This window comes from Macaca fascicularis, chromosome 4 (genome assembly GCF_037993035.2).
Source record: "Macaca fascicularis isolate 582-1 chromosome 4, T2T-MFA8v1.1".
NCBI lineage: Eukaryota > Metazoa > Chordata > Mammalia > Primates > Cercopithecidae > Macaca > Macaca fascicularis.
The window spans coordinates 47,963,825-47,991,525 of record NC_088378.1 but is presented as its reverse complement, the minus strand read 5'-3'; the positions used below and the strand labels follow the sequence as shown (position 1 = coordinate 47,991,525).

At 39.8% G+C, this 27,701-nt stretch overlaps 1 protein-coding gene across 12 annotated transcripts in view; it reads right to left on the bottom strand.

Moving 5' to 3' along the window:
- The window catches only part of PHACTR2 (phosphatase and actin regulator 2), a 295,091-nt gene that overhangs the window by 46,955 nt on the left and 220,435 nt on the right, over positions 1-27,701 (bottom strand). For 8 of the 12 annotated variants that reach the window (XM_005552013.5, XM_015448732.4, XM_005552014.4 and 5 more), the window contains 4 exons: positions 19,053-19,590; positions 12,359-12,558; positions 10,629-10,785; positions 5,114-5,169 (listed from right to left, as the gene is read on the bottom strand). In XM_005552013.5, coding sequence (XP_005552070.3) covers positions 5,114-5,169; positions 10,629-10,785; positions 12,359-12,558; positions 19,053-19,590 — 951 coding nt within the window. Of the gene's footprint in view, positions 1-5,113; positions 5,170-10,628; positions 10,786-12,358; positions 12,559-19,052; positions 19,591-24,524; positions 24,765-27,701 lie in introns of all 12 variants that reach the window. The other 4 variants (XM_005552008.5, XM_005552009.4, XM_005552011.5 and 1 more) reach the window with 1 other exon arrangement.

Genomic DNA, 27,701 nt, shown 5'->3' with positions numbered 1-27,701 from the left:
GACTGTTCCTCTGAACCTTTCCTTTTATTTTGCAGAGATGGGCTCTCCCTGTGTTGCCCAAGCTTGTCTTGATCTCCAGGACTCAAGTGATCCTCCCGCCTCAGCCTCCCAAGTAGCTGGGATTACCAGCATGAGCTACCATGACAGTTTCTCTGAATCTTATTAAACAGTCATTGTAAAATCTCTCATACAGTCAAGGTTAAACCTTAAACTCAGTATTTGAAAATTCACCAAGTTTTTTGCATGCTTCCTTCATTTTTTGATTCACTAGAGGACTAATTATAAAGTAGGATGTAAATCTTTCCGGTTAATTTAAACAGGCTGGAGGGATACTCATGAAGGAAGTGACATGGTTCATTGACAAATCTTGCTCTCAGTAACTCTCATCAGAATAGAGAGGGGTGAACATTTTGGACAAGCTGCAGGAAGCATTTCCGATAAATAAACAAATAATACATGTGGTTAAACAGCAGCAAGCACCACAGGAAACGTGCCTGGCGAGCAATATTACTCAGAGAATTTTGTGGATGAGCTAAAAGGAGAAGAAAGAAAAATACAAAAATATCAACAACTGGAATATTATCTTCTTGAGTTGTTAGTTCAGGTAAAATGGGTTCAAAAAGCCAAATTTTTTGTGGATTCATTTCTCTTTTTTTTTTTTACATGTTTCCATGTCGATATTTTGTTTTTTCAATTTTTGGTGGAGATGAGATCTCACTATATTGCCTAGGCTGGTCTCAAACTCCTGGCCTCAAGCAATTCTCCTGCCTTGGCCTCACAAGGCTTTGGGATTACAGGCATAAGCCACCTTACCTGGCCTCATGTGGGTGTTTTTTTTTTTTTTTTTTTTTAATTTATTTATTATTATTATACTTTAAGTTGTAGGGTACATGTGCATAACGTGCAGGTTTGTTACATATGTATACTTGTGCCATGTTGGTGTGCTGCACCCATCAACTCGTCATTTACATCAGGTATAACTCCCAATGCAATCCCTCCCCCCTCCCCCCTCCCCACGATAGGCCCCGGTGTGTGATGTTCCCCTTCCCGAGTCCAAGTGATCTCATTGTTCAGTTCCCACCTATGAGTGAGAACATGCGGTGTTTAGTTTTCTGTTCTTGTGATAGTTTGCTAAGAATGATGGTTTCCAGCTGCATCCATGTCCCTACAAAGGACGCAAACTCATCCTTTTTTATGGCTGCATAGTATTCCATGGTGTATATGTGCCACATTTTCTTAATCCAATCTGTCACTGATGGACATTTGGGTTGATTCCAAGTCTTTGCTATTGTGAATAGTGCTGCAATAAACATACGTGTGCATGTGTCTTTATAGCAGCATAATTTATAATCCTTTGGGTATATACCCAGTAATGGGATGGCTGGGTCATATGGTACATCAAGTTCTAGATCCTTGAGGAATCGCCATACTGTTTTCCATAATGGTTGAACTAGTTTACAATCCCACCAACAGTGTAAAAGTGTTCCTATTTCTCCACATCCTCTCCAGCACCTGTTGTTTCCTGACTTTTTAATGATCGCCATTCTAACTGGTGTGAGATGGTATCTCATTGTGGTTTTGATTTGCATTTCTCTGATGGCCAGTGATGATGAGCATTTTTTCATGTGTCTGTTGGCTGTATGAATGTCTTCTTTTGAGAAATGTCTGTTCATATCCTTTGCCCACTTTTTGATGGGGTTGTTTGTTTTTTTCTTGTAAATTTGTTTGAGTTCTTTGTAGGTTCTGGATATTAGCCCTTTGTCAGATGAGTAGATTGCAAAAATTTTCTCCCATTCTGTAGGTTGCCTGTTCACTCTGATGGTAGTTTCTTTTGCTGTGCAGAAGCTCTTTAGTTTAATAAGATCCCATTTGTCAATTTTGGCTTTTGCTGCCGTTGCTTTTGGTGTTTTAGACATGAAGTCTTTGCCCATGCCTATGTCCTGAATGGTACTACCTAGGTTTTCCTCTAGGATTTTTATGGTATTAGGTCTAACATTTAAGTCTCTAATCCATCTTGAATTAATTTTCGTATAAGGAGTAAGGAAAGGATCCAGTTTCACCTTTCTACTTATGGCTAGCCAATTTTCCCAGCATCATTTATTAAATAGGGAATCCTTTCCCCATTTCTTGTTTCTCTCAGGTTTGTCAAAGATCAGATGGCTGTAGATGTGTGGTATTATTTCTGAGGACTCTGTTCTGTTCCATTGGTCTATATCTCTGTTTTGGTACCAGTACCATGCTGTTTTGGTAAGTGCATTAAAAAAAGCTGGATCAACAGATGCATAGATATGTCATAAAGCAAGATGTTAATGATAGACTATAGATGGCAGATATATGTGGATTTACTGTAAAATTCCTTCAACTTTTCTTCATGTTTAAAAATTTTCATAATAAAATGTTGGGGAAAAATATATGCAGAACTCAATGGCTTAATTCATTTTTCTCTATATAAGACATAGCTAGAATTACATTCTCAGCTAAATACATCACCTTTCTTAATTAGCAAAAGTTGACCTTTTAAGTACCAAAACTTGCTTTCTATTTTATCAGTTTTTAGGAACTGGTTCTAAAATGCATAACTAAATGTAATATAATATAATATAAATACATATATGTAATATGTCTTTTTTTAACAAGCTCTAGTATCACCAAAATAATTAGGAAAGACATCAAGTAAGGACTAGTATGGTGCATGACACTAAGAAATATAATTTGTCCTGTGGTCACCAATGAAAACTAATGGCATTTATCGGCATCTGGACTCATGTTCATTAAACTAGTGATGGACTCTAAAAGTTGTTGAACGTTTAATTCTGTAAGTTAGTTTTCTAGTTTGTCAAGAAAAGATGACCTAGTTAGGGCCGGGCACAGTGGCTCACAACCATAATCCCAGCACTTTGGGAGGCCGAGGTAGGTGAATCGCGAGGTCAGGAATTTGAGACCAGCCTGGCCAACATAGCAAAACCTTGTCTCTACTAAAAATACAAAAATTAGTCAGGTGTGGTGATACACACCTGTAGTCCCAGCTACTCAGGAGGCTGAGGCAGGAAAATCACATGAACCCGAGAGGCGGAGGTTGCAGTGAGCTGAGATCGTGCCACTGCACTCCAGCCTGGGCAACAGAGCGAGGCTCTGTCTTGGGAAAAAAAAAAAAAGATGACCTAGTTAAAGTAACTGTCCTTAAAAACCACACCGTATCACACACTTTTCCACTGTTCTTGAACAAATGCTGAGATGAAACATACAAACATCAAACAAGAGCAATCAATGTGGAAGAACCAAGAAGCAAACGGGCTGAGTAGAGTGTTTCTAAGTTAGGCCATTCAGTTTCCTGTGACTGCTCAGGGAAAGATGACCTCTCCCAGTTTTCTTCCGCCTCCCTTGGCTATATAATACTGGGTCAGGAGATCATAAGCCAGTTATCAGCCTCTCCAGGCTGGAAATATGCCTCTGTTTCCAGAAATAAACATGCTTAGGTGAACTTAGAAGGAAGGAAAAAAAGGGCTGGAGTCGAATCTGAAGTGTCTCACTCTTTCCCAAACCTCTAGGAAAACAGGATATAAAGGCCAATGCAGCCCTTAAGATCAATGCACGGTAAGTTTCTAGATCTATGAAACAGTTCCTCAGACAACCAAACTCTAGTGTGGTTTGGCACTATTTATCTCACAGGATCAAGAAAGAATTACCCAAAATGTGCCCTTCCTTTCTTCTTCTAGGTATTAGAGCAGGCATCCAGTAAGACATAATCTTTGTGTTTTTTAGGAGCTTAGGGTCTGCATTTGAGCATGCTTAAAAATTCAACAAGTATTTCCCAGGAACCTATCATGGAAAGCAATGAACCTTTTTGGTTTGTTTTGTTGTCAAAATTAGATGCTGCTTCTACTCTTCCTCAGCAAAGCAAAAACACAAAATTTTCCTACTTTTCCAGTCACAAATTTTTCCTGCTCCAAACTGGCTCTTCTATACATTAGTAGCCACTTAAGTCCTTCCTGGGGCTGTATTCTAGTTATGTTCAAAAAAAGCCAGAAAAAAGCATTCCAAAGAAAGTGATCCCATAGACTGGGTGGATGGTAGTTGCTCTCACTGAATGGTAGTTCATATTCATTGTTGAATTGATTTTGTACTAACAACTGTAATACAATATGCTACTAAAATCTGTCTTCCCTAAAGGAAAGAAAGTATCTTGGATTGGAGAGGAGGGGTCTTCTAGCAGGCCAAGATAACTCGAAAAGCCTGGCTGACAAAGATTTCCCCCACACCATGGGTCACTACCATTGTAGCACGATTCAGAGTTTTACCCATCCCTCTTCTTTGATATTTCACACAATAAAAAGACCTTTTGAAACCAAGTTAACAATATATAAAACTACAGCTAGGCTCAATTTAAAAATATCTGTTTCTTAACTCACTGCAATGCCTGACCACATTGACACATGATAGCATGACAAACTGTATTTCTATTAGTTTTATAGTTTTAACATACCAACTCCAATAAATACTACTGCAGGGACGAGTAAAAACTAAGGTCAAAGAGAACAGAGGGGAAAACAGAATGGGAAAATAAAGTAGGAAAATGAATGGAGAACGTTTTAGTGCTGAGAAATTATAAACAACTCAAGAAGGAAGCCGAGTTTTCACAACATAGGAAAATGCAATGGATTGAAAATTTTATTTTGAATTGAGTCATTTGTTAAACTAGCAACAAACTATCATTAAGAATATTAATATAGGAATGTTTGATTTGTTTCTTTGTGGATTCCTTTGGCCTTTTCTTTGACATTTATTTGCAAGAAGACCAGAGCATTCTTTTTCTATTTAATATTTGGGTGAAGGAATACATGGAATATATTTCATCTTTCTTAAACACAATTGTCATGACTATGACTCTGGTCTGGTGGGGGGATGTAAGGCTCAAAGCCATAAAATAAAATATGAAATTCAAGAAATTTAAAAAATATATAAACAATTACATATAAATGTGACATAAATGGACTATTTCAATCCATCTTGAGTAAACGAATATATGATGGTTTCTTACTGATAAATGGATCATCTGTAGAGGCAGCTTGTTAATGATTACACAAGGAATCATTCTATAGTATAGAATACTCACGTTTTAGGATGTTTCTTTGCTCTAATTCTTCAGTTGTGGGCCTCTGGCTCAGCCTCCTATGATGACAAAAAGGATATATTACAGGTTAAAAATGAGGTACCCTAGTAGGAGACTCGAAATAAAACAACAAAGCTCTATTTTTCATGTTTTGAGAAATAAAAATCCATTTTTAAAGCTGCAAAATAAAAGTCTCTTTCCCATTAGTTTGGAGACTACAGATCATGGCTGAGGCTACTCACCGACCCCCATTACACAGTCTCCCTTCCTTTTAGCAACAGATTGGTCTGGATGTTAGATAGGTACCTGACTACAGACTTCTGCCTCCCTAGAAGCCAGGTATCGTGCTGTGACTGAGTTTCTGCAATGGGATGTGAGCAGAATGATGTTTGTGACTTCCCCTTCTCATCCTTAAAATGCCTGGGTGCATGTTCCCTTCTTTCTCTTTCCTTTTTCCACAGGCTAGAACTTCAGCCTGATGATGTGAGCCAGCTTTGATCATGCAGATGAGACCATCCAGGGGATGGGAGAGCAGCAAGACAGAATGAACGTAGGAGCTAGGCTGACTTCAAGGAGCCGAGTTCCCAACCATGCTGGATGGCCCACCTACCTGGAGACGGTCATGTGAAAAAGAAATACACATACCTGGTTTGGACCACTATAGTTTTTGGTCTCTGTTACAGCTTAGCTTATAGCTTAATTAATATATAGCTCATTAGGGTCTAAAATAGGATGCTGTGCCTGGCTGGGTAATCTTAATATAAGGATAGTACTACTAATTCTAAATGTTTATGGTTATGACAAAAATGGTAAGAAGAACTGAAATTAATACTTTAAATATCTCATGAATATGCTAAACTATGATCTTCATCAGAGCTACCTTGAAACTAACTTAATTGAGCAGACAAAAGAACTTGTTGAACATCTATCTCTATGCCAGCCAGGTTTTCTGCCATCCATGTCCCCATGTATCCTGTGCTACATATCTCTATTATGAATATACTGTACTCTATATTACGCCCACAATAAGCCACATTTCTTTTATCTATGGTGTCTCCTCCATCTGAATATCTTTCTCTCCTTTTCCATCTACTGAAATCTTATAGATGATTAAAATAATATCTTGAAGATATGTATTTGGCCTCTTCTGAAAGTGAGAATTAAAGGCTCCTGGTTCTTTGCTCATTTACAGCAATTTATACACAGACTATACATCTATTAAAGCACTTATCACACAGGCAGTTATAAAAATAATAATTACAGCTATCACTTAGTCATACTTTTAAAAATCCAGGTACTGTGCTAGGTGCTTAGCTTATATGATCTGGAATCCTCAAAGCAGTTCAGCAAGGTAGCACCCAGTTTCAGTTTTACAGATGAGGAAATGAGAGATTAACTAACCTGCCTAAGGTAAAACACTAGTAAATGCTAGCGCCAGGATTCATACTCAAATCCTTTGACTTAGATGTTTGTGCTTTTCACATGACCCCATCGTGCAACATATAATTCTGTCTCTCATTAGACATGGAGTTCTCTGTGGCTAGAACTGTGGGTGAACTATCTTTCAATGACAGTGCTTAAATGTGCTGTGTTTGTACAAAAATAATTCTGTAAAATTTACATTTTAATAACAGTGAAAACTTTGCTCTATTAACTTTTTTTTTTTTTTTTTTTTTTTTGGTGAGACAGGGTCTGGCTTTGTTGCCCAGGCTGGAGTGCTGTGGCATGATCTCAGCTCACTGCAACCTCTACCTCCTGGACTCAAGCGATCCTCCCACCTCAGCCTCACAAGTAGCTGGGACTACAGGCGCATGCCACCAAGCTCCACTAATTTTTTCTTTTTTTGGTAGAGATGGGGTGTTGCCATGTTGCCCAGGCTGGTCTCAAACTTCCGGGCTCACGCAATCCACATCTCAGCCTCCCAAAGTGCTGGAATTAGAGGCATGAAACAACCGCACCCAGACCATTGACATTTTTGACAGATATAGTCTATGTATTTATCAAGGCTTTCGAACTTTTGGGGGTTGCAGTGGAATCCTAATCTGTAAGAGAGACAGAAGCTGTCTTAGTTGGATGGTTAGATCTGGGATGGAGAAGCCTCCTCCCATCCCAGCCCAAACACACACCTATACTCCCATCCCAGCCCAAACACACACCTACACTCCCATCCCATCCCAGACACACATCCATGCTCCCATCCCAGCCCAGACACACACCTACACTTCCCTGGTTCTTCCAGTAGATGCCTATGTATCATTTCCAGGGCATCCTTGATGAAGTCTTTAGAAAACTGGTACTTTATGGGATTCCACAGTGTCAGCTTCTCACACTGTTCTTCATTGGTCCCTTGTTTTTGAACACTGGTTTGTTTTAATTTATCATTACTATAAATATCTTTGTAATAAACATCTTTGTAAGATATAGCATTTTCCCCCTTTGGATTATTTACTTTTTATATAGTTACCAAATGGAATTACCATGCAAAGAAACAGACCGCCTCACAATTCTCTTATCATATTGTTAAACTGTTCTTCAGAAATACTGAAAAAGGGCAATGTATATGTGTCCTACTTGCTCACAAATTTGCCAACATTGGGTTTAATTTTTAAATGTGCTTTACTAGTTTAACTGATGTATAATAATTTAAATGAATAATAAGAAATTTAATTTTTCTGAGGGCTTGCTATGACCCAGATACTAAAGAACCATTAGTGTATCATCTCCTTTAATCCTCCCAAGCTCTTGGGTTAGTTAGCTCTGTTTTACAGATGGGGGCCAAGCAGGAGCTCTTTCCTGCCTTGTCCTATGACTGTATTTCTGCCAGTTCTGGATAAGCCCATACTTGGATGTTGAATAGCCACCTCTCACAATGGTTGTGTTCATGATGATTTTCATTACATTTATCACAGCCCCAAACATCTTTTCAATCTGTGGCCACAGACCTCCCATCCTATCTTGGCAGATGGTTTTTCTTTGGCCCACACTGAAAAAGGTGACATTTATTTCTATTAGGTTTCATTTTATGGAATGAATCCATTATGCTTTGATTCTATAAAGTACACCCATTGTCCTTCAAACTTCATGCTACCCATTTGATTAACCTGTCTGTTGATTTTTCTTCATTGATAAAAATGTTTACTCTCTTTCCATTTAGTTATATATTCCTTCATTCCTTCCACTATGATTTTCTGGAAATGGATTTCTTTGGCCTGGAGTGAAGTGAAGAGTTAAGTGTTTAAAATGTGGTCGTTGCTATTGCTGTGACTGCAATCTCCCTTTTCATTGTGGGAGATTTCTTCTATGTATCAATGTTATATAAATATAATGTTGATTTTTTAGGTTAATCTTACATCAAGCAAACCTGCTGAAATTATTATATATAGCAATTTGGGGTCAGTTTTTAGAGTTTTCTAGGTATATAACCATGTATAACAACAGTCTATCTTTCCTATAATTTATACCTTTTCTTCACCACAAATAATTGTGACCAGACTTTTAGCACAGTAAGGTTAAGGCATTTTTCTTTGCTTCTATTTTTAAAGAAAATGACTTTAGGGTTTCTCCCTAGAGTAAGATATTTAGTATATTTTTTAAAATTTATTTTTTAGTTGTTTTTTGAGATGGAGTCTCACTTTGTTGCCCAGGCTGGAGTGCAGTGGTACGATCTCGGCTCACTGCAGCCTCCGCCTCCAAATTCCTGCCTCAGCCTCCTGAGTAGCTGGGATTACAGGTGCCCGTCATCACAGCCGGCTAATATTTGTATTTTTAGTAGAGATGGTATTTCACCATGTTGGCCAGGCTGGTCTCGAACTCCTGACTTCAAGTGATCCGCCTGCCTTGGCCTCCCAAAGTGCTGGGATTACAACTCCTCATTTGTTTAGGATTTTTAACAAAAACTTACAAAATTTTCTTTACGGTTACTTTGACATTTATCGAGGTGGGTATATGATACTTCACACTTTTTTACTCCTTACTATGATAATACTATTACTATTTTATGCAAATATTATTCAATGATTTACATTCTTCTTCATGGCAAAACATAAACAAGAGTAATAAAACAATCAGAAAACCTAGAAGCATATACTCTTTTACATAGAGTAGAAAGTACAAAACAGGAGACAGTGTACAAAAGAAATTGGGCAGAGAGCCCAGGAGCGAAACTCTGATTCCGTTTCTGCTACTCAGTAACTGCATGTCCTTGAGAAATTTCCTTAATCTCTCTGGGCCTCAGAGAGGCCCCTTGTTTTTCCTTGGTAAGATGGCAAGATTAGACTTGTAGGTTTTTCCAGCTTGATACCATTAATCACTTTGGTCCCTCTTGCTTCTGCTGGCTCTTTCCCGAAGCCAGAAATGGTCACAGGTTAGGGCTGAATTAAGATGACAGTGAGAGAGACCACTGGTAAACATTCCCAAATTGCTTCCAGAGTTGCAAGAGGGCTTACGGAACAGAGAGACCCTCTAAGCCTCTCCCGAGGTTCCCTGGTAGGCTGTGCTTTTCCTTCAGATAGATGCCACAGCTGCTGCCTCTGACACCTTTCTGCACAACTCAGCCGTAAGGAGGTGCCTTAGGGATTACTCTTCCTCTGGAGAAATGGTCAGCAGCCTCCATGTCAATCCTGCCTCCAGTTATACCACTTCCAAGCAAGGACAGCAATTTTCCCCCTACCTCCAAATCCTGCTCTGGGATTCTAGACAGTTCCTTTCTCCCAGTTATGCACCCTGTTGGGTATGCAGAGTAAGATAAGTCAGCAGAACAACTAATTCTCACATATGCTTAAACTGATCATCAAAAATAAGACCTTTGGCATGAATGAATGCTCACTTCTATTAAAAATGCCAGTTAAAGGGACTTGTAAAGTCATCAGTGGCAAAAACAAAAATCCTATACAATGGTTGGAAGCAGGAAGAGATGTCAGATGACCCATTTACTTGAAGTCGGAAGGGGGATGTTTAGATATGAGGGTTATGGCTACCTGACTTGGATGAAGCCAGACCACTGAAGGGAACTAATATTTCTATAGTCTCACAGCCCACAAGGCAGAACCTCATGGCATTCCCAGGAATGCTAGTGAGTGCATAAATTAGGCCAGGATTGTTGAGCAAACTGTGATCTGCAGGCCAAATCCAGCTTTATGAATAAATAAAGTTTTATTGGAACATGGCCACACTCATTTGTTTATCTATTATTTATGTCTGCTTTTATGCTACAGCAGTGCAGTTGAGTAGCTGCAACAGAGACTGTCTGGCCAGCAAAGCCTGAAATGTTTGCCAATTGGTCTTTAAAAAAAAGTTTGTTGACCCCTGGAATAGGCTTTGGTGACCTGAAAGCCACTGGCTAGCTGGGCCAAAGGATAAGTTCCTCGAGTGGTTCATCATGCAAGACCAACTTTAAAAGACCCAATAGGCCAGATGTATCTGGACATAAGGAATTCACAATGACCCCAGTTAGGTAGGAAGCTTTGGGAAGGAGAAAAATACAAATTAGTCAGTACTGCCCTAAAATGTCAGCAATTACCTGACTAACTTGGTTCCAATTTGTTGTCGGATTTCCTGCCTCTCTTCTTCGGATGTACGCTGCAAGATGTTTTTGTCCTCTAATTCTTTCTTAGATGGTCTGTTGCCAAGTTTGATAGCAAGAGTATCCCTCCGGCGTATTTTACTTGCCAAAGCACCTGAGGATTGAAAAAGAGGAGAAATGCAGAGAGAGAGGCTTTTAGCCAGTGGCACTTGGGTTACCCATGGCATGGACTTTAAATAGAGCCCAGACCAAATTCTTTCTCCTCGTGCAGGAGGAGAATCTTAATTAACCTAAGGAAAAAAAGACTGAGTTGGATGCAGTACATTTTAAGAAGACTGAAAAGCTATTTCTTTTTAATGTTCTGAGAAATATTGGGACACCATAAAAAACTTAGAAGTCTCACTTCATCGTTTGGAAAGTGATAGCTGCAGTTTATTTTGCTGAGAGGGTGGATCATAGAAATGAATGATTGTACAATGCTTTTTCTTTTTCAAGTTTAAAAAACTTAGTTCCTTTGCTTTTATTCTGGACAGTTAATCCTTGTCTCCTCCTTTCCTCTACTCAGACGCCATCCTGGCAGAGTCTACCAATGTTTAACCCTTAATTACTCAGAACCCTGAAAATTTCAACAAATGATAAGTAATACCACATGGATGATAATGGTTTTATTTATTTTTTTTGCTCCATGCAAATTAAAAGGGATTGACAAAGTGCCATTTAATCACTAATAACTTGTCATAATCTACAAATTCAGTCCCACAGTGATTCCCTCCTCTGTTATCCTGCTCAAAGTTAAAAAAAAATAAAAGCACTTTCCAGATCTCCAAGTTATATTAGGTTGATGTAAAAGTAATTGTGGTTTTTGCCGTTATTTTTAATACATAAATGATATTATTATTTCCTAGAAGGCCTACTATCTTACTTATTGTGGAAGTATGATTGTTTTTTAATGCTAACGAGGTATTTAGCATTCTTCTTCTTCTTATTTTTTGAGATGGACTCTCACTGTGTCTCCCAGGCTGGAGTGCAGTGGCGTGATCTCAGCTCACTGCAACTTCTGCCTCCCGGGTTCAAGCGATTCTCCTGCCTCAGCCTCCAGAGCAGCTGGAATGACAGGTGTGCGCCACCACGCCTGACTGGTTTTTGTATTTTTAGTAAAGACAGGGCTTCACCATGTTGGCTAGGCTAGATTCACCCACCTTAGCCTCCCAAAGTTACAGACATGAACCACCATGCTTGACCTCTTAATGCTAATGAGATATTTGGCATTCTTGATTCATTCCTCCTTCCCCTTTCTATAAACCCCAGTAAAAAAAAAAAAAAAGTGAGTGAAAATTTCAAACACCTCCAATGAGCAAGCCCAAGAATCTGCACTGACTCCTTTCTTTCTTCAAGAATGGTCCCAGAGTGGAAGGCTCTCTTTGGTCATAGTGAGAAAGGTCTCTGTCATTAGAAAGCTTTGATTCTCAGCACAAAAACCAATGTGCACATCTAGCTCATCTAGCTCATCGACAAAGGCCAGAACCAGCCGTGTGACATCATCTTCTGGAAAGGCCTCCCGTCAAAAGCTAAACTTTAGGATATACACATTTCTAATTTGAGAAAGGAGGATGAGGGGAAAGAAAACATCAGATGTCTGGTTCCTAATGAGGCTTTTATTCTTTACAAAGTGCAGCTGCTTCTGCTTATCACCCACGCTTCTCCCTGCCTCTTGAAAACAGTCTTACTTTCTCCACTGCCATCCTCATCTTCATCTTCGTCCTCATCGTCAGTGTACAAGACAGGCCCGTCGGAGTCAGAGTCACTGGCTTGGTATTCCCTGTGGCCTTCATCTTCTGAGGGACTAAAGGATTCTGAAGATTCACCCATCAGACCAGGAGTCAGTAGCTGAGGCACTGTCTTCCCCAGCTCCTCTTTGGTTGTGAAACTGTTAAAGGCAGAAAAGCATGGGAGTGATGTGAAGCTCACAGCAATCCTTGGGGGCACCAACACCATGAAAAAGGGCTCTAGTTTCATGGGCTTCCTTCAGGCTGGGGAAAGCAGACACATGACATAGGCCAGGCTAAAGTCACTGAAATGAAACCTTAATTCTCAAGGTTTTACATTTTTCATTTGTAAAATGCAAAGGCTTGGTATCTGATACATTTAGCAAACAAGTAGGGTAAAACTACATTTTGCAAATTATTTTTTCCATAGCAATGGGGGTTCAGTGGAAATAATAATGAGCTAGAGGCTCCTGGATATTTGACATTATCTGCACTTTTTCTTTGACCTGTGTGAACTCCTGCTTATCCTTCAAGTGTCAGCTACAGCTCAGCTCCTTCAGGAATCTTTCCTGGACCTTCAGTTTAATTCCTTGCCCACCATGTCTGTCCCATGGGGACCTGAAGACAACCCTGCTAGAGTGCTTAGCGTACTATACCTTGACCACCCATTGCTTCTCTGCCTTCTCAATCCCACAAGTTCCTGGAAAAGTGAGACTCATTGTTTTGCATCACAGCACCCAGAAGGTAGTGACATAGAAAAGTACATCTTCTTTCATTAATATATGGCTGGGTTCGGTGGTTCACACCTATAACCACAGCACTTCAGAAGGCTGAAGCGGGAGACTCGCTTGAGCCTAGGAGTTCAAAACCAGCCTGGGCAACATAGGGGACCTTGTCTCCACTAAAAATACAAAATATTAGCCTGGAGTGGTGGCCGGCACCTGTAATCCCAACTACTTGGGAGGCTGAGGCAGGAGAGTCACTTGAACCTGGGAGGTGGAGGTTGCAGTGAGCCGAGATAGCGCCATTGCACTCCAGCCTGGGCAACAAGAGCAAAACTCCATTTCAAAAATAAATAAATAAAATAAATAAATAAAATAAAATAAAATAAAAAATTAGCTGGGTATGGTGGCGCTTGCCTGTAGTCCCAGCTACTCGGGAGGCTGAGGTGGTAGGATTGCTTGAGCCTGGGAAGTCGAGGCTGCAGTGAGCCATGCTAGCACCACTGTACTCCAGCCTGGGTAACAGAGTGAGACCCTGTCTCAAAAAAAAAAAAAAAAAAGTGTGTATGTATGTGTATATATATATATATAAATACATATATGAATTAATCCTGGTTTTATCCCAATGTGTAAATAGTAAAAACTCATTTATCCTATGTGTGTTTTCATTTTTAAAACTGCCTCTTGTAACATAATAGACAGCGTGCAAGTTAAATAAAGTTTTTAGAAAAAAGATAATATGCACTCTAGCCTGGGTGACAGAGCGAGACTCCATCTCAAAAAAAAAAAAAAAAAAAAGAAAGAAAGAAAAAAGGTGATATGCAAGGATGCAATAATTTTCTATTATTTAGCCTGGTAAAAGTCTATGGTTTAAAGAGTTACTATTAATGTACAAAGATGGCCAATTTTCAAAGACTAGGCTAAAAAATATATAGTAACTTATGTAAAAACATCATAGCAAAAATAATGTAATCTTCATTTTAAGACACAAAGATTCCCCAAATTGCTTTCTGGTAAAAAGTTCTTCCAGTAATAAACATAGATAAACTTGATCAGAATAGGAGGTATTTAAAACCTTACTTTGTGGTTATAAACCTGAGTGAGCACTGTCAAAATTTTGTTTCTCACTTATCAGAAAAACCCAACAGACTACATTCTTGTTCTCAAAGAGGGAAATAGGAAATCTCATTTTTATTGTGTAAAATACATAACATAAAATTTGCCATTTTAACCATTTTTAAGTGTACAGTTCACTGGCATTAGGCACATTCACGTTACTGTGTAACCATAACCACTGGCCATCTTCAGAACTTTCCATCTTCCCAAATTCAAATTCTATCCATTAAACAACTCCCCATAACCATTATCTCCCAGCTATTGGCAACTACCATTCTACTTTTTGTTTCTATAATTTGACTATTCTAAGCACCTTCTCTAAGAGAAATTATACAATGTTTGTCCTTTCATATGTAACATACTTCACTTAGCATAATATCTTCAAGGTTCCTTCATTCATATCGTAGCACGTGTGAAAATTTGCTTCCTTTTTAAGGCCGAATGATATTCCACTCTACGTAGATACCACATTTTGTTTATCCATTCATCAGTCAATAGACATTTTTGTGTTTTCACCTTTTGGCTATTGTGAAAAATACTGCTTTGAGGATCGGTGTACAAATTCAAGTGCCTGCTTTCAATTATTTTGGCTATATACATGAAAGTAGAATTGCTGGATCACATGGTAATTCTATGTTTAATTTTTTGAGGAACCACCATACTGTTTTCCACAGTGTGAAATCTCATCTTGAATAAGAGAAGATCTATTTTTATGGGAAAATTTTTCCACAGTCTGGGTTTTTAGTTGATTGCCACTGGAAGCCATTCTTGTTTGAATTGGCTGCCATTATGGGTGATCACAGCACATTTAAAATACACGCCAATTAGTAATATGTTCTGAATAACAGAACAAATTTGAGAGATGAGTCCTTTATTTGTTGGTGTCATTGTTCACTAATTAATTATCATATTGATTATTATTCCAATCTTACTATTTGTATGTCTCATGGTTTTCAAAGCGACCAGCATACATCTACAATTTACAAGCATTCTATTGTATAAGGAGGGCAGATAACTTACAGTTCATGGAATCAAAGAAGGCCATGAATGAGTTGCCTAACCAAGGTAGCAAGTCTAGTCTAGAATCCAGACTGAAGACTCTTGGTCTACCTATTAAATTTTACATTTATGATACTATTATATTTTACACTTAATGAGTTATATTATGTTATAAATTATATCTGATGTTAAATATACTCCAAGTTTGTATAAATCAACTCATGACTTACCCCTTATTTTTCCCCCCTGGGTTCCTAGGCACACTGGACAATATAGTGCATTCTATAAATGTTTGTGGAAATGAACTGCACAAAGTAACCTTTTGGATATGGCCTCCAAATGGTCTTATTCGTTTTTACCTTATATTGTATCACACATATGTATTACTGGTGAAGCTGCCCATGAATGGAAGCCTACCAAATAATTACTAGCCTGCCAGATGGGAAGAGAGGTAAGTATTTTTATACATAACCACTTGTCTTCTTGAAAGTTTTGATATTTGTCTTCCAAACAGAAGTCTCTTCATAAAATGACAAGATTTTCACACATTAGTTGACTAAACATAACTCAGAGGGAAAGTTCTAAGTAAAGCAAGTGAATAAGAGCCAGATAGTCTAATCCAAATATCCACTTGAAAAAGGCAGAAAGAATTTGGAAGGAAATTTGAGAGACTACTTACTCCAGGTTCATTAATTCAGGAGCAAACACAAACCATCCCTGTAGGATGAACTGAAACTTAAATTTTGAAGAATATACAGAGAAGAAAATCCTTATGGCCTCTTCTAGGAAATCATTATAACTACCTTGATGGACAGGAATATCTATTATAAGTAGCCTCAATGGCTAATGATGTCCTAAGCTCACTCCCTCTGATTAGTCCCAGTAGGAAAAAAGAGCTGATACATACCTCTTTGGTCTGACAGTTCTTCATATACTTGAGATGAAGACTGATATTAAAGCCCCTAGTATGTTGTGTGGTGCTTAGCACAATAAAATGCACTCCTTAAATATTTGTGGAAATGAACGGGATAGTCAGGCCACCTTTGGATGTGAGCTCTCTAAGTGTTTAAGACTATATCAGGAAGCACTTTACATGTTGCACCTTATTCTTTAGTATATTGAACAATAATCCCATATACCCAATCTAGTTTCCAGAAATTCAGATGTTACTTTAAACATTATACTTCCTGCACACATCAGACAATATTTTGGTAAAAGCTAGTCTCAACTATATTGCCTTGCTCACTTTTGTATCCTTGGTGCTTAGTACAGTGCCCAGCACAGAAAAGGCAATCAAATAATATATGCTGTAAGAATGAATATTCAGTTCTAATGGCTGGAAATGATCGCAATGTTGGAAAATACTCAGTATAGTTAAATGAAGACGTTTGCTATATACTGGAAGTATTAAGAATGCTGCTAGGGTTTGAATGTGTCCCTCAGAATTCATGGGTTAAAATTTAATCCCAGCTGTGTGCGGTGGCTCATGCCTGTAGTCCCAGCACTTTGGAAGGCCGAGGCAGGTGGATCACAAGATCAGGAGTTGGAGACCAGCCTGGCCTATATGGTGAAACCCCATCTCTACTAAAAATAGAAAAATTAGCCAGGCGTGATGGCAGGTGCCTGTAGTCCTAGCTACTGGGGAGGCTGAGGCAGAAGAATAGCTTGAACCTGGGAGGTGGAGGTTGAGGTGAGCCGAGATCATGCCACTGTACTCCAGCCTGGGTGATAGAGCAAGACTCCATCTCAAAAACAAAACAAAACAAAACAAAACAAAACAAAACAAAACACAAAAGAAAAAACTTCATCCTCAGTGCAAAAGTGTTGAGACGTAGGGCCTAGTGGGAGGTGTTTAAGTCATGAAGGCTCTGCCCTCATGAATAGATTAATGCCATTTTAAAAAGGGCTCACAGGGGTAGGTTCACTCTGTTGTGCTCTCTGCCCTTCCACCTCCCACCATGTGATGACATGGAAAGAAGATGCTTGCCAAATGCTGCTGCCTTGATCTTGGACTTCCCAGCCCCTAGGACTGTGAGCCAATATTCTAATCATTGTAAATTACCCAGTCACAGGTACTCTATTACAGCAGCACAAAATGTCCTAAGAAAGACACCATAACCATTCATTTCAATAAATCCTGTTTTCCCATATCTTTTATTAGAATGTCAAACAAAGAGAATAAATTAATTTGTAATCTGACGTTTCTTTTTTCTTGGCTGTCCTTCAAATATTGGTGCTCAAAGTGACTTAAAAAAAAACCAAAGAAACTAACAGAACAGAAATGGCAGTAGAAGTAGAAGCCATTGCTTTGGAAAACATGAAATTATTCATTCAGAGCATGGAATTGGGTATGCTTTCTGGCTTCACCACCACCAACTAGGCAGTCTGGTGCAAACTATTTTAGCTCTCTCAGTGCCAGTTTTCTTATCTATAAAACAGGGATACTTTTGGGAAGACTTGTATAAATAAAATGATAATACATGTACAGTGCTTAGTTCCTGACATTAAATGAATATTCAATAAATAAAGGTTATTATCATTAGCAATTAATTTAAGTTGATATTTTAGTCTCTTGATCAAAACCAACCTAACTAATGGAATAATTTTTTTTAACTCTAACATGACAGATTGTTTTGAAAGAGAACCTTTTACATGATTTGAAGAATGAATACAGGTTTTGTTCTTAGACATAGGAGCAAAAAGCCAGGATGCAAGTGCTCTAAGCCATTGCTAGACAGAATTTATCATTGCGTCTACTATACGTTGACAGCCATCCATCCCTTCATACCTGTGTGACAGGGCTAATATGCTTTATTTACCTGTAAGTAGAATATTTGTAGGACTTTGTGAGTGATGAAATGCAAAGAATGAAAGAGAATGAGGACCCTTGGATGAACCCCAGGTTTCCAGTTTGGGCAACTGGGTGATGGTAAAGCAATTAACCCACCAACTGGATGAGGGTGAGGTAACATGGAGTTCCTTGGCCCATTTTGTTCAGGTACCTTCTTAAATGAAACGATGACTACCTGAGCACTATCTTTTATCTTCCATTATACTCTATAAAATCTAGCAACAGGGTCATCTTATCTTCAATGCTGCTTCCACAATGTTAAAGTAGGCTGACTTTATCTATAATGATCTTAAATCCCTTTTTTATTTTCTTTCAACAATTCAATGAGCATCCTTTGTATGCCTATGGCATATCAGACTCTGGTCTGGTTGCTGGGCACACAGAGGTATATAAGACATGTTGGCTAATTCTCTCCCACAGGGTTGTCTAAGTATAGTAGACACAACAACCAATTCTGTGTAGAAATATCGAATGGCTTCACAGAGGACATAACATTTAAGCTGGGTGGGAATTTAAAGGAACAAGAAAGGGGACAACTCTACTGCTGGAGGAAAAAAGAGTTCACATTTGAGAGTTCTATTCTGATCTTCTTTATGTTCTTGGAGAAGGGGAAAGCTTAGTAACTTATTGACATGAGTGGGTGAGCACACTGGTAAAGTGGTAAAGATTTAAAATAAGCACTGAAAGGAAAGAGAAGGGAACTGTGGACTGCTGAGCAGTGCTGAAGCAGGTTCTAACTGTACTTGAACACACTGATCTCAGCTCTACCAATGTAATTTTCTCCAGCAGCCCTATGCATTCTCAGGGCAGGGTTCTGACAAAGCAATGGTTGCATCACATGTATGCCCACCTAACACTCAGTAGATTAAATTAGAAAAGAAAGCAAACCCGGTTGCTTTATTTCCAACAGAATATATTAGTGAACTTTAGTTCTCAGATAAAATAGGGGGTTTGTTCCCCAACTCACCATTTTGCATTTTCTCTGTTAACACTTAAGCCAGTGCCTGAGTAGAGAGTGGTTCTGTTTTTTGGCTCTTCAGCCCAAAGAAGCTGACTTGGGTCTAAGGCAGAGACGGGCAGGTCAGCTCCAACGCTGACCAGGACAACTGGAGTGTCGGAGGCAGTAATGCACTGATCTTCAAGAGGGAGAGTGGGGGCCGGAGGAGAAGGTGCTGGAGCCACAGGGGGTGGAGGGACCACGGACTTGGATTTGCCTGTGTTCTGCTCCTCAGCTCCAGGGACAGTCTGTTCAAGTTTGAGACTCTCCACTCCCGTCTCTGAAGGCTCTCCTTTAAGGTCGGCTATGCCAGAAGTGGTTGTGTCTGAGGACAGACGAGAAGTCGTTGGCTGCTTGCCAGTTTTTTTCTTGCCCTTGGTGGTCCCCACTGTCCCTGTTTTGCTAGCAACTGTCTCCTTTGAAGCTTTGGGACGAGATGAGGTGGATGAAGTGGATGGCGAAGTTGATGCTTTAGAGCCAGTTGTTTTTTTTGAATGAGAGGAGCCAGCTACAATAGAGAGACTTTGCATTAAAAAATCAAAGAATACAAGGCTTTTAAAAATAAAGTTACCGAGGTGTAACTGTCAATAACATTTAAAATGTTCCCATTAAAATTTGTTGAATAAATGAGTAAGAGAAAATAGGCTAATCATGATAATGGTCTTGTCTTCTGCCCCTCCCTTCCTCCAATCCAGCAAGAAGCAAGTGATGTTTATGGCAAAACTTGGAGGAACAAGAGCCCTCTGTGTTCTCCCACCTTTAGTCTTTAGCTGAGCCAGCCAAAGGGAGAATCCTCTGCTCCTTGTCTATGGGTCACTTGAAAAAAGCCCGGTATGCTCTCAAGAAGGAATGTTATGGTGTGTAGAGGACAGACAGCAGCAGCTAGCTGGGTGTAGCACACAATTGGGCTCATTATAAATTATACACGTTCTATGCTGTCTTTCTAGGAATAGAGTGGTGGCCTGTATTCAGAAGAGACTGGGGTATATATCCAGCTCCTTTCTGGGTCAAAAACAAAATCACTCATCTTACTGCTAAAAGAGTAAAACTCAAACCAGCTGTTTCAGTAGCTCCAGAGAAGAAAGCTTGCTATGCTGGCCTCTACTTCTATCTGTAGTAGAGATGGGGCAAAGGGAAAACTCATGGCCACACAGGAAAGGTACACTCCCTTCAAAACATCAAAAGGTCAGAAAAAACCTTTTTTACAAAATATGTTTACATGGGTTGCTCCTTTTTTTTTCTTTTCTTTCTTTTTTTTTTTTTTTTTTTTTGAGATAAGGTCTTGCTCTGTTGCCCAGGCTGGAGTTCAATGGTGCAATATCGGCTCACTGCAACTTCTACCTCCTGGTCTCAAGTGATCCTCCTGCCTCAGCCTCCTGAGTAGCTGGGACTACAGGTGTGTACCACCATATCTGGGTAATTTTTAATGCATTTTTGTTGAGACAGGGTTTTGTCATGTTGCCCAGGCTGGTCTTGAACTCCTGGGCTCAAGGGATCCACCCATCTTGACCTCCCAAAGTGAGAGGCTTTGGTGGCTCCAAAGAATTACAGGCATGAGCCACTATGTCTGATCCTAAATAATGTGAAGGGAAAGAATATCATTCTCAGGTCTTCTGACCCCACCTTTGCAAATGTTCCAAGAAGGTCTTCATTGAAGGATCGCTATGGTATATTTGCCTACTTCCGGATAGGGCACCCTCAATCAAAACAGTTTCAGAGCAAAAAGATTAACTACTCTTTTCTTCATGTCATCTTAGTAAATATATGATGATAAAATAAACTCCTATGAGAATACTCTTTTCTTTCATGACCTATAAATTTATCCTAATGGCTTCTTCTGTTATAATGTTGTGTGTTCCTTCTTTTCATAAAGGCTTAAACTATCTTTCATAGAATGATTAGAAAATATCTTGTTAGCATTGTGAAGCCAATCTATACTATATACAGATGTTATTATAACTTACCTCCGGTTATGACTTTATTGAAGTCAATTGGGAGGATGAAGAGATGAAGAATAAATGAAAGAATAGACAATGAGATGTAAGACTTCATTAATTCTGATTAGGCTGATACTAAAGAAGCCAGTCTCATTTAGTGACAGGTTCCAGGCTTAAAAGGAATCCCTAGGCCGGGCGCGGTGGCTCAAGCCTGTAATCCCAGTACTTTGGGAGGCCGAGGCGGGTGGATCACGAAGTCAGGAGATCGAGACCATCCTGGCTAACATGGTGAAACCCCGTCTCTACTAAAAATACAAAAAACTAGCCGGGCGTGGTGGCGGGCGCCTGTAGTCCCAGCTACTCGGAGGCTGAGGCAGGAGAATGGCGTAAACCCGGGAGGCGGAGCTTGCAGTGAGCCAAGATCGTGCCACTGCACTCCAGCCTGGGTGACACAGCGAGACTCCGTCTCAAAAAAAAAAAAAAAAAAAAGGAATCCCTATGGTTTGGGGGTCTTTATTGTTTAAGACATACATACCTAGAATTCTTCTTCCCCAAATCTAGACCTGTTAATACATCTTTATAGAAAACAACCTTCCCTAGCCTTGAAGTCAAATTCATTAAGTACACTCCCTCAATCTAAGTCCATTCTACATTTACTTTTCACAACAAAGACATTAAGGATTCGGTGCCTAACCTTGTTCAATTATTTTCTTAGGTAAGTTAAACAGAATCCTTTCCATGTATCAATTCTAATAATTTGTTAAAGAAAATTCTTTTTTTTTTTTTTTTTTTTTTGAGACAGAGTCTCATTCTGTCACCCAGTCTGGAGTGCAGTGGCACAATCTCGGCTCACTGTAACCTCTGCCTCCTGGGTTCAAGTGATTCTCCTGCCTCAGCCTCCCAAATAGCTGGGATTACAGGTGCCCACCACCATGCCTGAGCAATTTTTGTATTTTTAGTAGAGATGGGGTTTTACCATGTTGTACAGGCTGCTCTCGAACTCCTGACCTCAGGTTTTCCGCCCATCTCGGCCTCCCAAAGTGCTGGGATTACAGGCGTGAGGCACAATGCCTGGCCAAGAAAATTCTTTCATCAGTAACAGAAAAGTTGATTTTAGTTTGGCTTGAGGAAAAAGACATTTTTTTTTCACTGCCCAGAGTGCGAATTCAAGCCACATTATAGTTTTTCTTAAAGAATCTTCTTAAATAACAGGTCTTTGTTGAGATCAAACATGTTGCTTAAGTTACCTTGAATAAAGGTCATGATTAAAAAAAAAGCCGCCTCTCTCAGTTAAGTACTTTTGTTGTTAATAATGTGTATCAATGAGAAACAAAAATCAAGGAGATTTTACCCTACGTCTCTGGCAAAGAAGTTGATGTTCTAAAATCAGTATTTAGGTAGCTACAGGTCTATACTAACTTAGTAATAGAGAAAGAATCTTAACTTATGGTTGTTTTAAGAACTTAAATCACTGGACTGAACATCAAGAGTAGCATTTAAACAAACTTTTCCAGAAGGTCCATATTATTCAAATAAAACAAAGTTACCATGCAGAAAGTTCTAAATGGTTACAAATGGAGTATCAGTAGGATCATAAAGGGATATTATCAGTATTTGATAAAACGATCCTTACATGATGGGCTTGTTCATGTACTTAAATGCAACCCCTGTTTCTCTGTGATAGCCTCTGGAAAAGTCAGGCCTTTTATAGCACAATGAATAAAATGACTGCTATTCTCTTAGGAACATCATGAATGCCTAAATAAATCTTCAAGCAAAATATCTGGAAAAACCTCAGAATCATTTATGAAAGCTATCTCCTGTCCTTGTGTTAATCATCGGCTTTCTTCTGAGGCAAGTAAAGAGAGTCCGAGCCGAGTTCAGAGTGAGCCACTACCACATGGAGAATGGGAAAGTGGAGAAGTTAGTGCAAGACAGGAGCTTAATTTCCAATGACAAAAGTGATTGTTCGGGGCTGTTCTTTAAGAAGAAGATCAGTGCCTGCCTCACTTTAAGCAATGCTCCTAGGGTTTGCTAGGAAGTCTGAAAAACACACACAGATCCCAGCAAACGGACACTGATGGGTGAGGACAGCTGGTCCCTGAGGAGATGGCCACTGGGCACTGTTGGCACATCATTCTGGGACATTTCAGTTTAGAGCTTATTAGAAGAGACCCAGACACTAAAGGTCAAAGGCAGGGTGTGAGGAGCACAGGGAGAGGGATGTCTATTGGCATTCAGAGATGTTATACTGTCAACAAAACCACTCTCTGAATTTGAGCATTAAGGTTATACATCATGAGGGGAAAAAGATCAACACCAAGGCGAATCCTGACAGTCAACTGCTAGAAAGTTGCTGTTGATTTTAAGGAAAATAAGATTTTTTTTTTTGAGATGGAGTCTCGTTCTGTCACCCAGGCTGGAGTGCACTGGTGAAATCTCAGCTTACTGCAACTTCTGCCTCCTTGGTTCAAGCAATTTTCCTGTCTCAGCCTCCTGAATAGCTGGGATTAGAGGTATGCGCCACCACACCCAGCTAATTCTTGTATTTTTAGCAGAGACAGGGTTTCACCATGTTGACCAGGCTGGTCTTGAACTCCTGACCTCAAGTGATCGACCCGCATCAGCCTCCCAAAGTGCTGGGATTACAGGTGTGAGCCACTGGGTCTGGCCTGATTAATGTTCTTTTAAAAGATAAATGACATGGTAGACATCTTTATTCCTCTTCACTAAAAAAATGGGAGTTTCCACTTTGCATTAAGCGTATCTAATTGTAAAGCAAAGCTGGATACATAGTGCATGAAGTTATTGCAGGTCACTCAAACATCCACTGGTGATGTGTAATAGTAACTTATAACCACATGACACCAGGATGTTTTGCCTTAGAGCACACAAGTCTACAGGGGAGGTGTGGAACATGGAGAGTGTAACTTTCCATTCCACTGAAATAGTCTTCACTGCAGTAGAAAGTGGTGCAGTGCAGCTGAAACAAGTGACATGAACCCTTTGTCATTTATCAGAAGGGAGATGACTATGGATGCTGAGGATTTAACACATTAACATCCAGCAAATATATCAAAGTTATAACTGTCACTTTTTTATATGCAAACCTAAGATATTTTGAAAGAAAATCCAGGCCAAAAAGCCACCCATAAACTCATATAGGTAGAAGGTCAGTCAATGTCTAAATAATGTTATATCAGATCATTGACATTCATCAGGCATACTACTCCCAGTATCCTTCAACTGGTGCTGATAGTGGATATTCAAGATGAAACCAGCAGGTTCACTCAAAAACTAATGAGGTGAACTATTCAACGGGTTGACTTTCCTTTGGTAGAGAGCAACAAAGGAATCTCCTGGGCATTCTTTGTGTCAAAACTGAATCTGCTGGTGTAATGTCCTAAGACACCAAAAGCCCATCACACCTAGAAGAAACAATTAGCCCCATCCCAGAGCCAAGCACCCTAGAAGTGACCCCACAGGGCACTAGCAGCATACTCACCAGCCTCTCGGGTCGTGTTTCGGCTTGTTGGCTTGGGTGGAGGGTCGGGGGCCTGCTTACCAGGAGCCTTGGTATTTTTTTTAATGGGAGGCACTTCGTCACCTTTGTGGCTGGCCCCAGCAGTGGCCCCTTTTGGAGGCACAGGTGATTTTTTGGGTTTAGGTTTGGGTCTAGGCTTAGGAGGAGCAGAAGGAGGTAGAGCAGGAGCTGCCGGTGTTTCAGAGTGGTTTTCAGTGTTCTCTATAAATGAGAAAGTGAACAGAAGCAGACTGATACAGACACACACCATATAAACACGAGGAGCAAGACGTGACGATAGTGACACAAAGCGTGGCTGCTTGGCCCTTGGGAACCAGCATGGAGTTCTGCACCAGACAGAGCACAGTTTAGGATGAAAACAAAGGCTGAAAGACAAATTGAGAAGTGTTCTCAGGGTACATGAATCACCCTTTAATAAAACCGGGTTGTACAAACTACTTTGAAGATACTCGGTTGAGGATGTGTGTAAATTGTTTGCAAGTCAGGGGCCTCAGTTCTAGCCTTGGATCTGGGGTTGCTGGATGACGATGTGGGCGTGCAGTGCTACATTTAAATTGAACAAACAATGATTTGAGAAAGTTGAAGGCTGCTGGAGAGTGGCAGATGAACGCATTACAGTCACTGCTGTGGGGTGAGGACTGACAGCTGCAGTAACTGCTGGACTCATGGTTACCCTCAAGAACTCAAGCCAGATCCATCTGAAAGGGATCTGTGTTCAGTTTTGCTGTGGTCAAAACTCAGTTATTTTGTAAGCTAAGAGAGGCTCTACAGAATCTTTTACATGAGGCAACAATGCACTTTGGAATGAATCATCTTCTCCTAGCAAAATTTTCTAAAGCTTTCCCAGTACATTGGCAGCTTCCTGTTCTACAATAACTTCCTCTGCCCTTTCCTTCCTTTCTTTTCTTTTCTTTTTTTTTTTTTTTTTTTTTGTGTGTGTGTGTGTGTGTGTATGAAAGAGAAGCTCAAAAAAAAATTTTTTTTTTTTTTTTGAGATAGGGTCTCTCTCTGTCACCCAGGCTGGAGTGCAGTGGCATGATCATGGCTCACTGTAGCCTTGATACAAGTGGGCTACAGTGATAATCTAACCTCAGCCTCCTGTGTAGCTGAGACCACAGGTGTTTGCCACCACGCCCAGCTAAGTTTTGAATTTTTTGTAGAGATTGGGTTTTGCCATATTGCCGAAGCTGGTCTTGAACTCCTGGGCTCAAGTGATTTGCCCCCCTTGGCCTCACAAAGTGTCAGGATTACAGGCATGAGACACCATGCCTGGCCTTTTCAAATGCTGTCACAACTATAGGTATAACTAGATGGTGCTGAATCGAAGAAATACTTAGGTCTCTTTTTTAATGTAAACCAAATAATTATTTTTGAAAGACAAAGGTGGCCGGGCGCGGTGGCTCAAGCCTGTAATCCCAGCACTTTGGGAGGCTGAGACGGGCGGATCACAAGGTCAGGAGATCGAGACCATCCTGGCTAACGCAGTGAAACCCCGTCTCTACTAAAAAATACAAAAAGCTAGCCGGGCGAGGTGGCGGGCGCCTGTAGTCCCAGCTACTCGGGAGGCTGAGGCAGGAGAACGGCGTGAACCCGGGAGGCGGAGCTTGCAGTGAGCTGAGATCCGGCCACTGCACTCCAGCCCGGGTGACAGAGCGAGACTCCGTCTCAAAAAAAAAAAAAAAAAAAAAAAAGAAAGACAAAGGCTAAAATTCATCCAAAACTCATCCCTAAGAACAGCAGCTCCTCACAAGGTTTTGTGTAACTGGAGGAGAAAGAGTATTAGTTTCTTGTTACTGAAAGACAGTGGAGATGCTGAAGGTTCATTCGTATATTCACATCTGTATTCGTTCTAATAGTGGCTGATGAGAATTAAACTAAAATACCATTCTGGTCCAAAGAGCTAAGCAGCATTTCTTTAAAAATGGGGCACGATAAAAAACATTAAACCGTGTAAAGACAAGAACAAGCCTTAACCAAGTCTGTCCTCCCGTAATTGAATGATCAAGAAAGAGTTTTAATATTGTAATATATTGCATTTTATTATTATTTCTATTATTTTGTTCCTTATCCTAGTAAGTGTGAAGTATGGAATTCTCTTTTTTCAACCACATTCCCCATCAATCCACATATATAATTGCATATGATGACTTCAGTTACAACAGGTAATCAATAAAGCTTTACTTTTAAAGTTCACCTTTGATGCTGCTTCAGCCACAAAATCCTCTCCTGTCACTGTGGCCCAAGTTGACTTCTTCTGCCTCTGAACTTACTTGGGCTTATTGTGTGAACCACTTACTCAACATTTATCAGAAGCTATTTTGTATTTTTGCCTTTCTGTTTATACATCTTGTCTCCTCAACTAAGCTGAGTATCATGTATATTAATAGTAATGGCCCTTTTAACTCAGCTGGTCTTAACCAGGCAAGTATAAATCACAAAAGTCAGTTAGGTTTGAGAATGATACAAGTTGATACACACCTAAAACATTTAATTTTGGCTTAAAATATATAAATATACATTAACTTGTCAGTCTTCTGACATATGGCTGAAGTCTATTCTTTAAATACATCTTTGTAACTTTAGCCCCCAGCATAATACCATGAAGTATGGAGACTAAGCCCAATGGTATCATCCATAGTGAAAGTCAAACTGATCTGTAACACATGGCACCTTAATTCTCTTATATACCACAAAATCCATTCATGTTTTATCCTCTCCCTTCATAGCACGTCACTGAGGGGTATTTTTCCTTTCTGTCTAAGGCTTAAAATTCTAAGGTATACAGGAAAGAATCCAGCTTCTGGGTTTGGGAAGGAGGAGATGGTTTACCAGATTGGTTGGCAATGACAAGACCTACTAGGGAGAAAATGAACACACTGCAAACAGACTTTCTCCTGGCTCCTTGGAGAATGCAGTCAACTCCTCTTGACTCTTTGAACTCTACCAACTATGTGTGAACATTTGTCATTCTGGTAATTCTTAAGTTATGTGTGTGCGTGTGTACATGCATGCACATGCAGGGACATATGAGTATGCAAATAGCATAATTTTTTGACTGAATTATAAACTTCTGTCTGAAATTTAAAATTCCATCGAACACACTGCTGTACACACTATGTCTATTCAACGAATGGGACT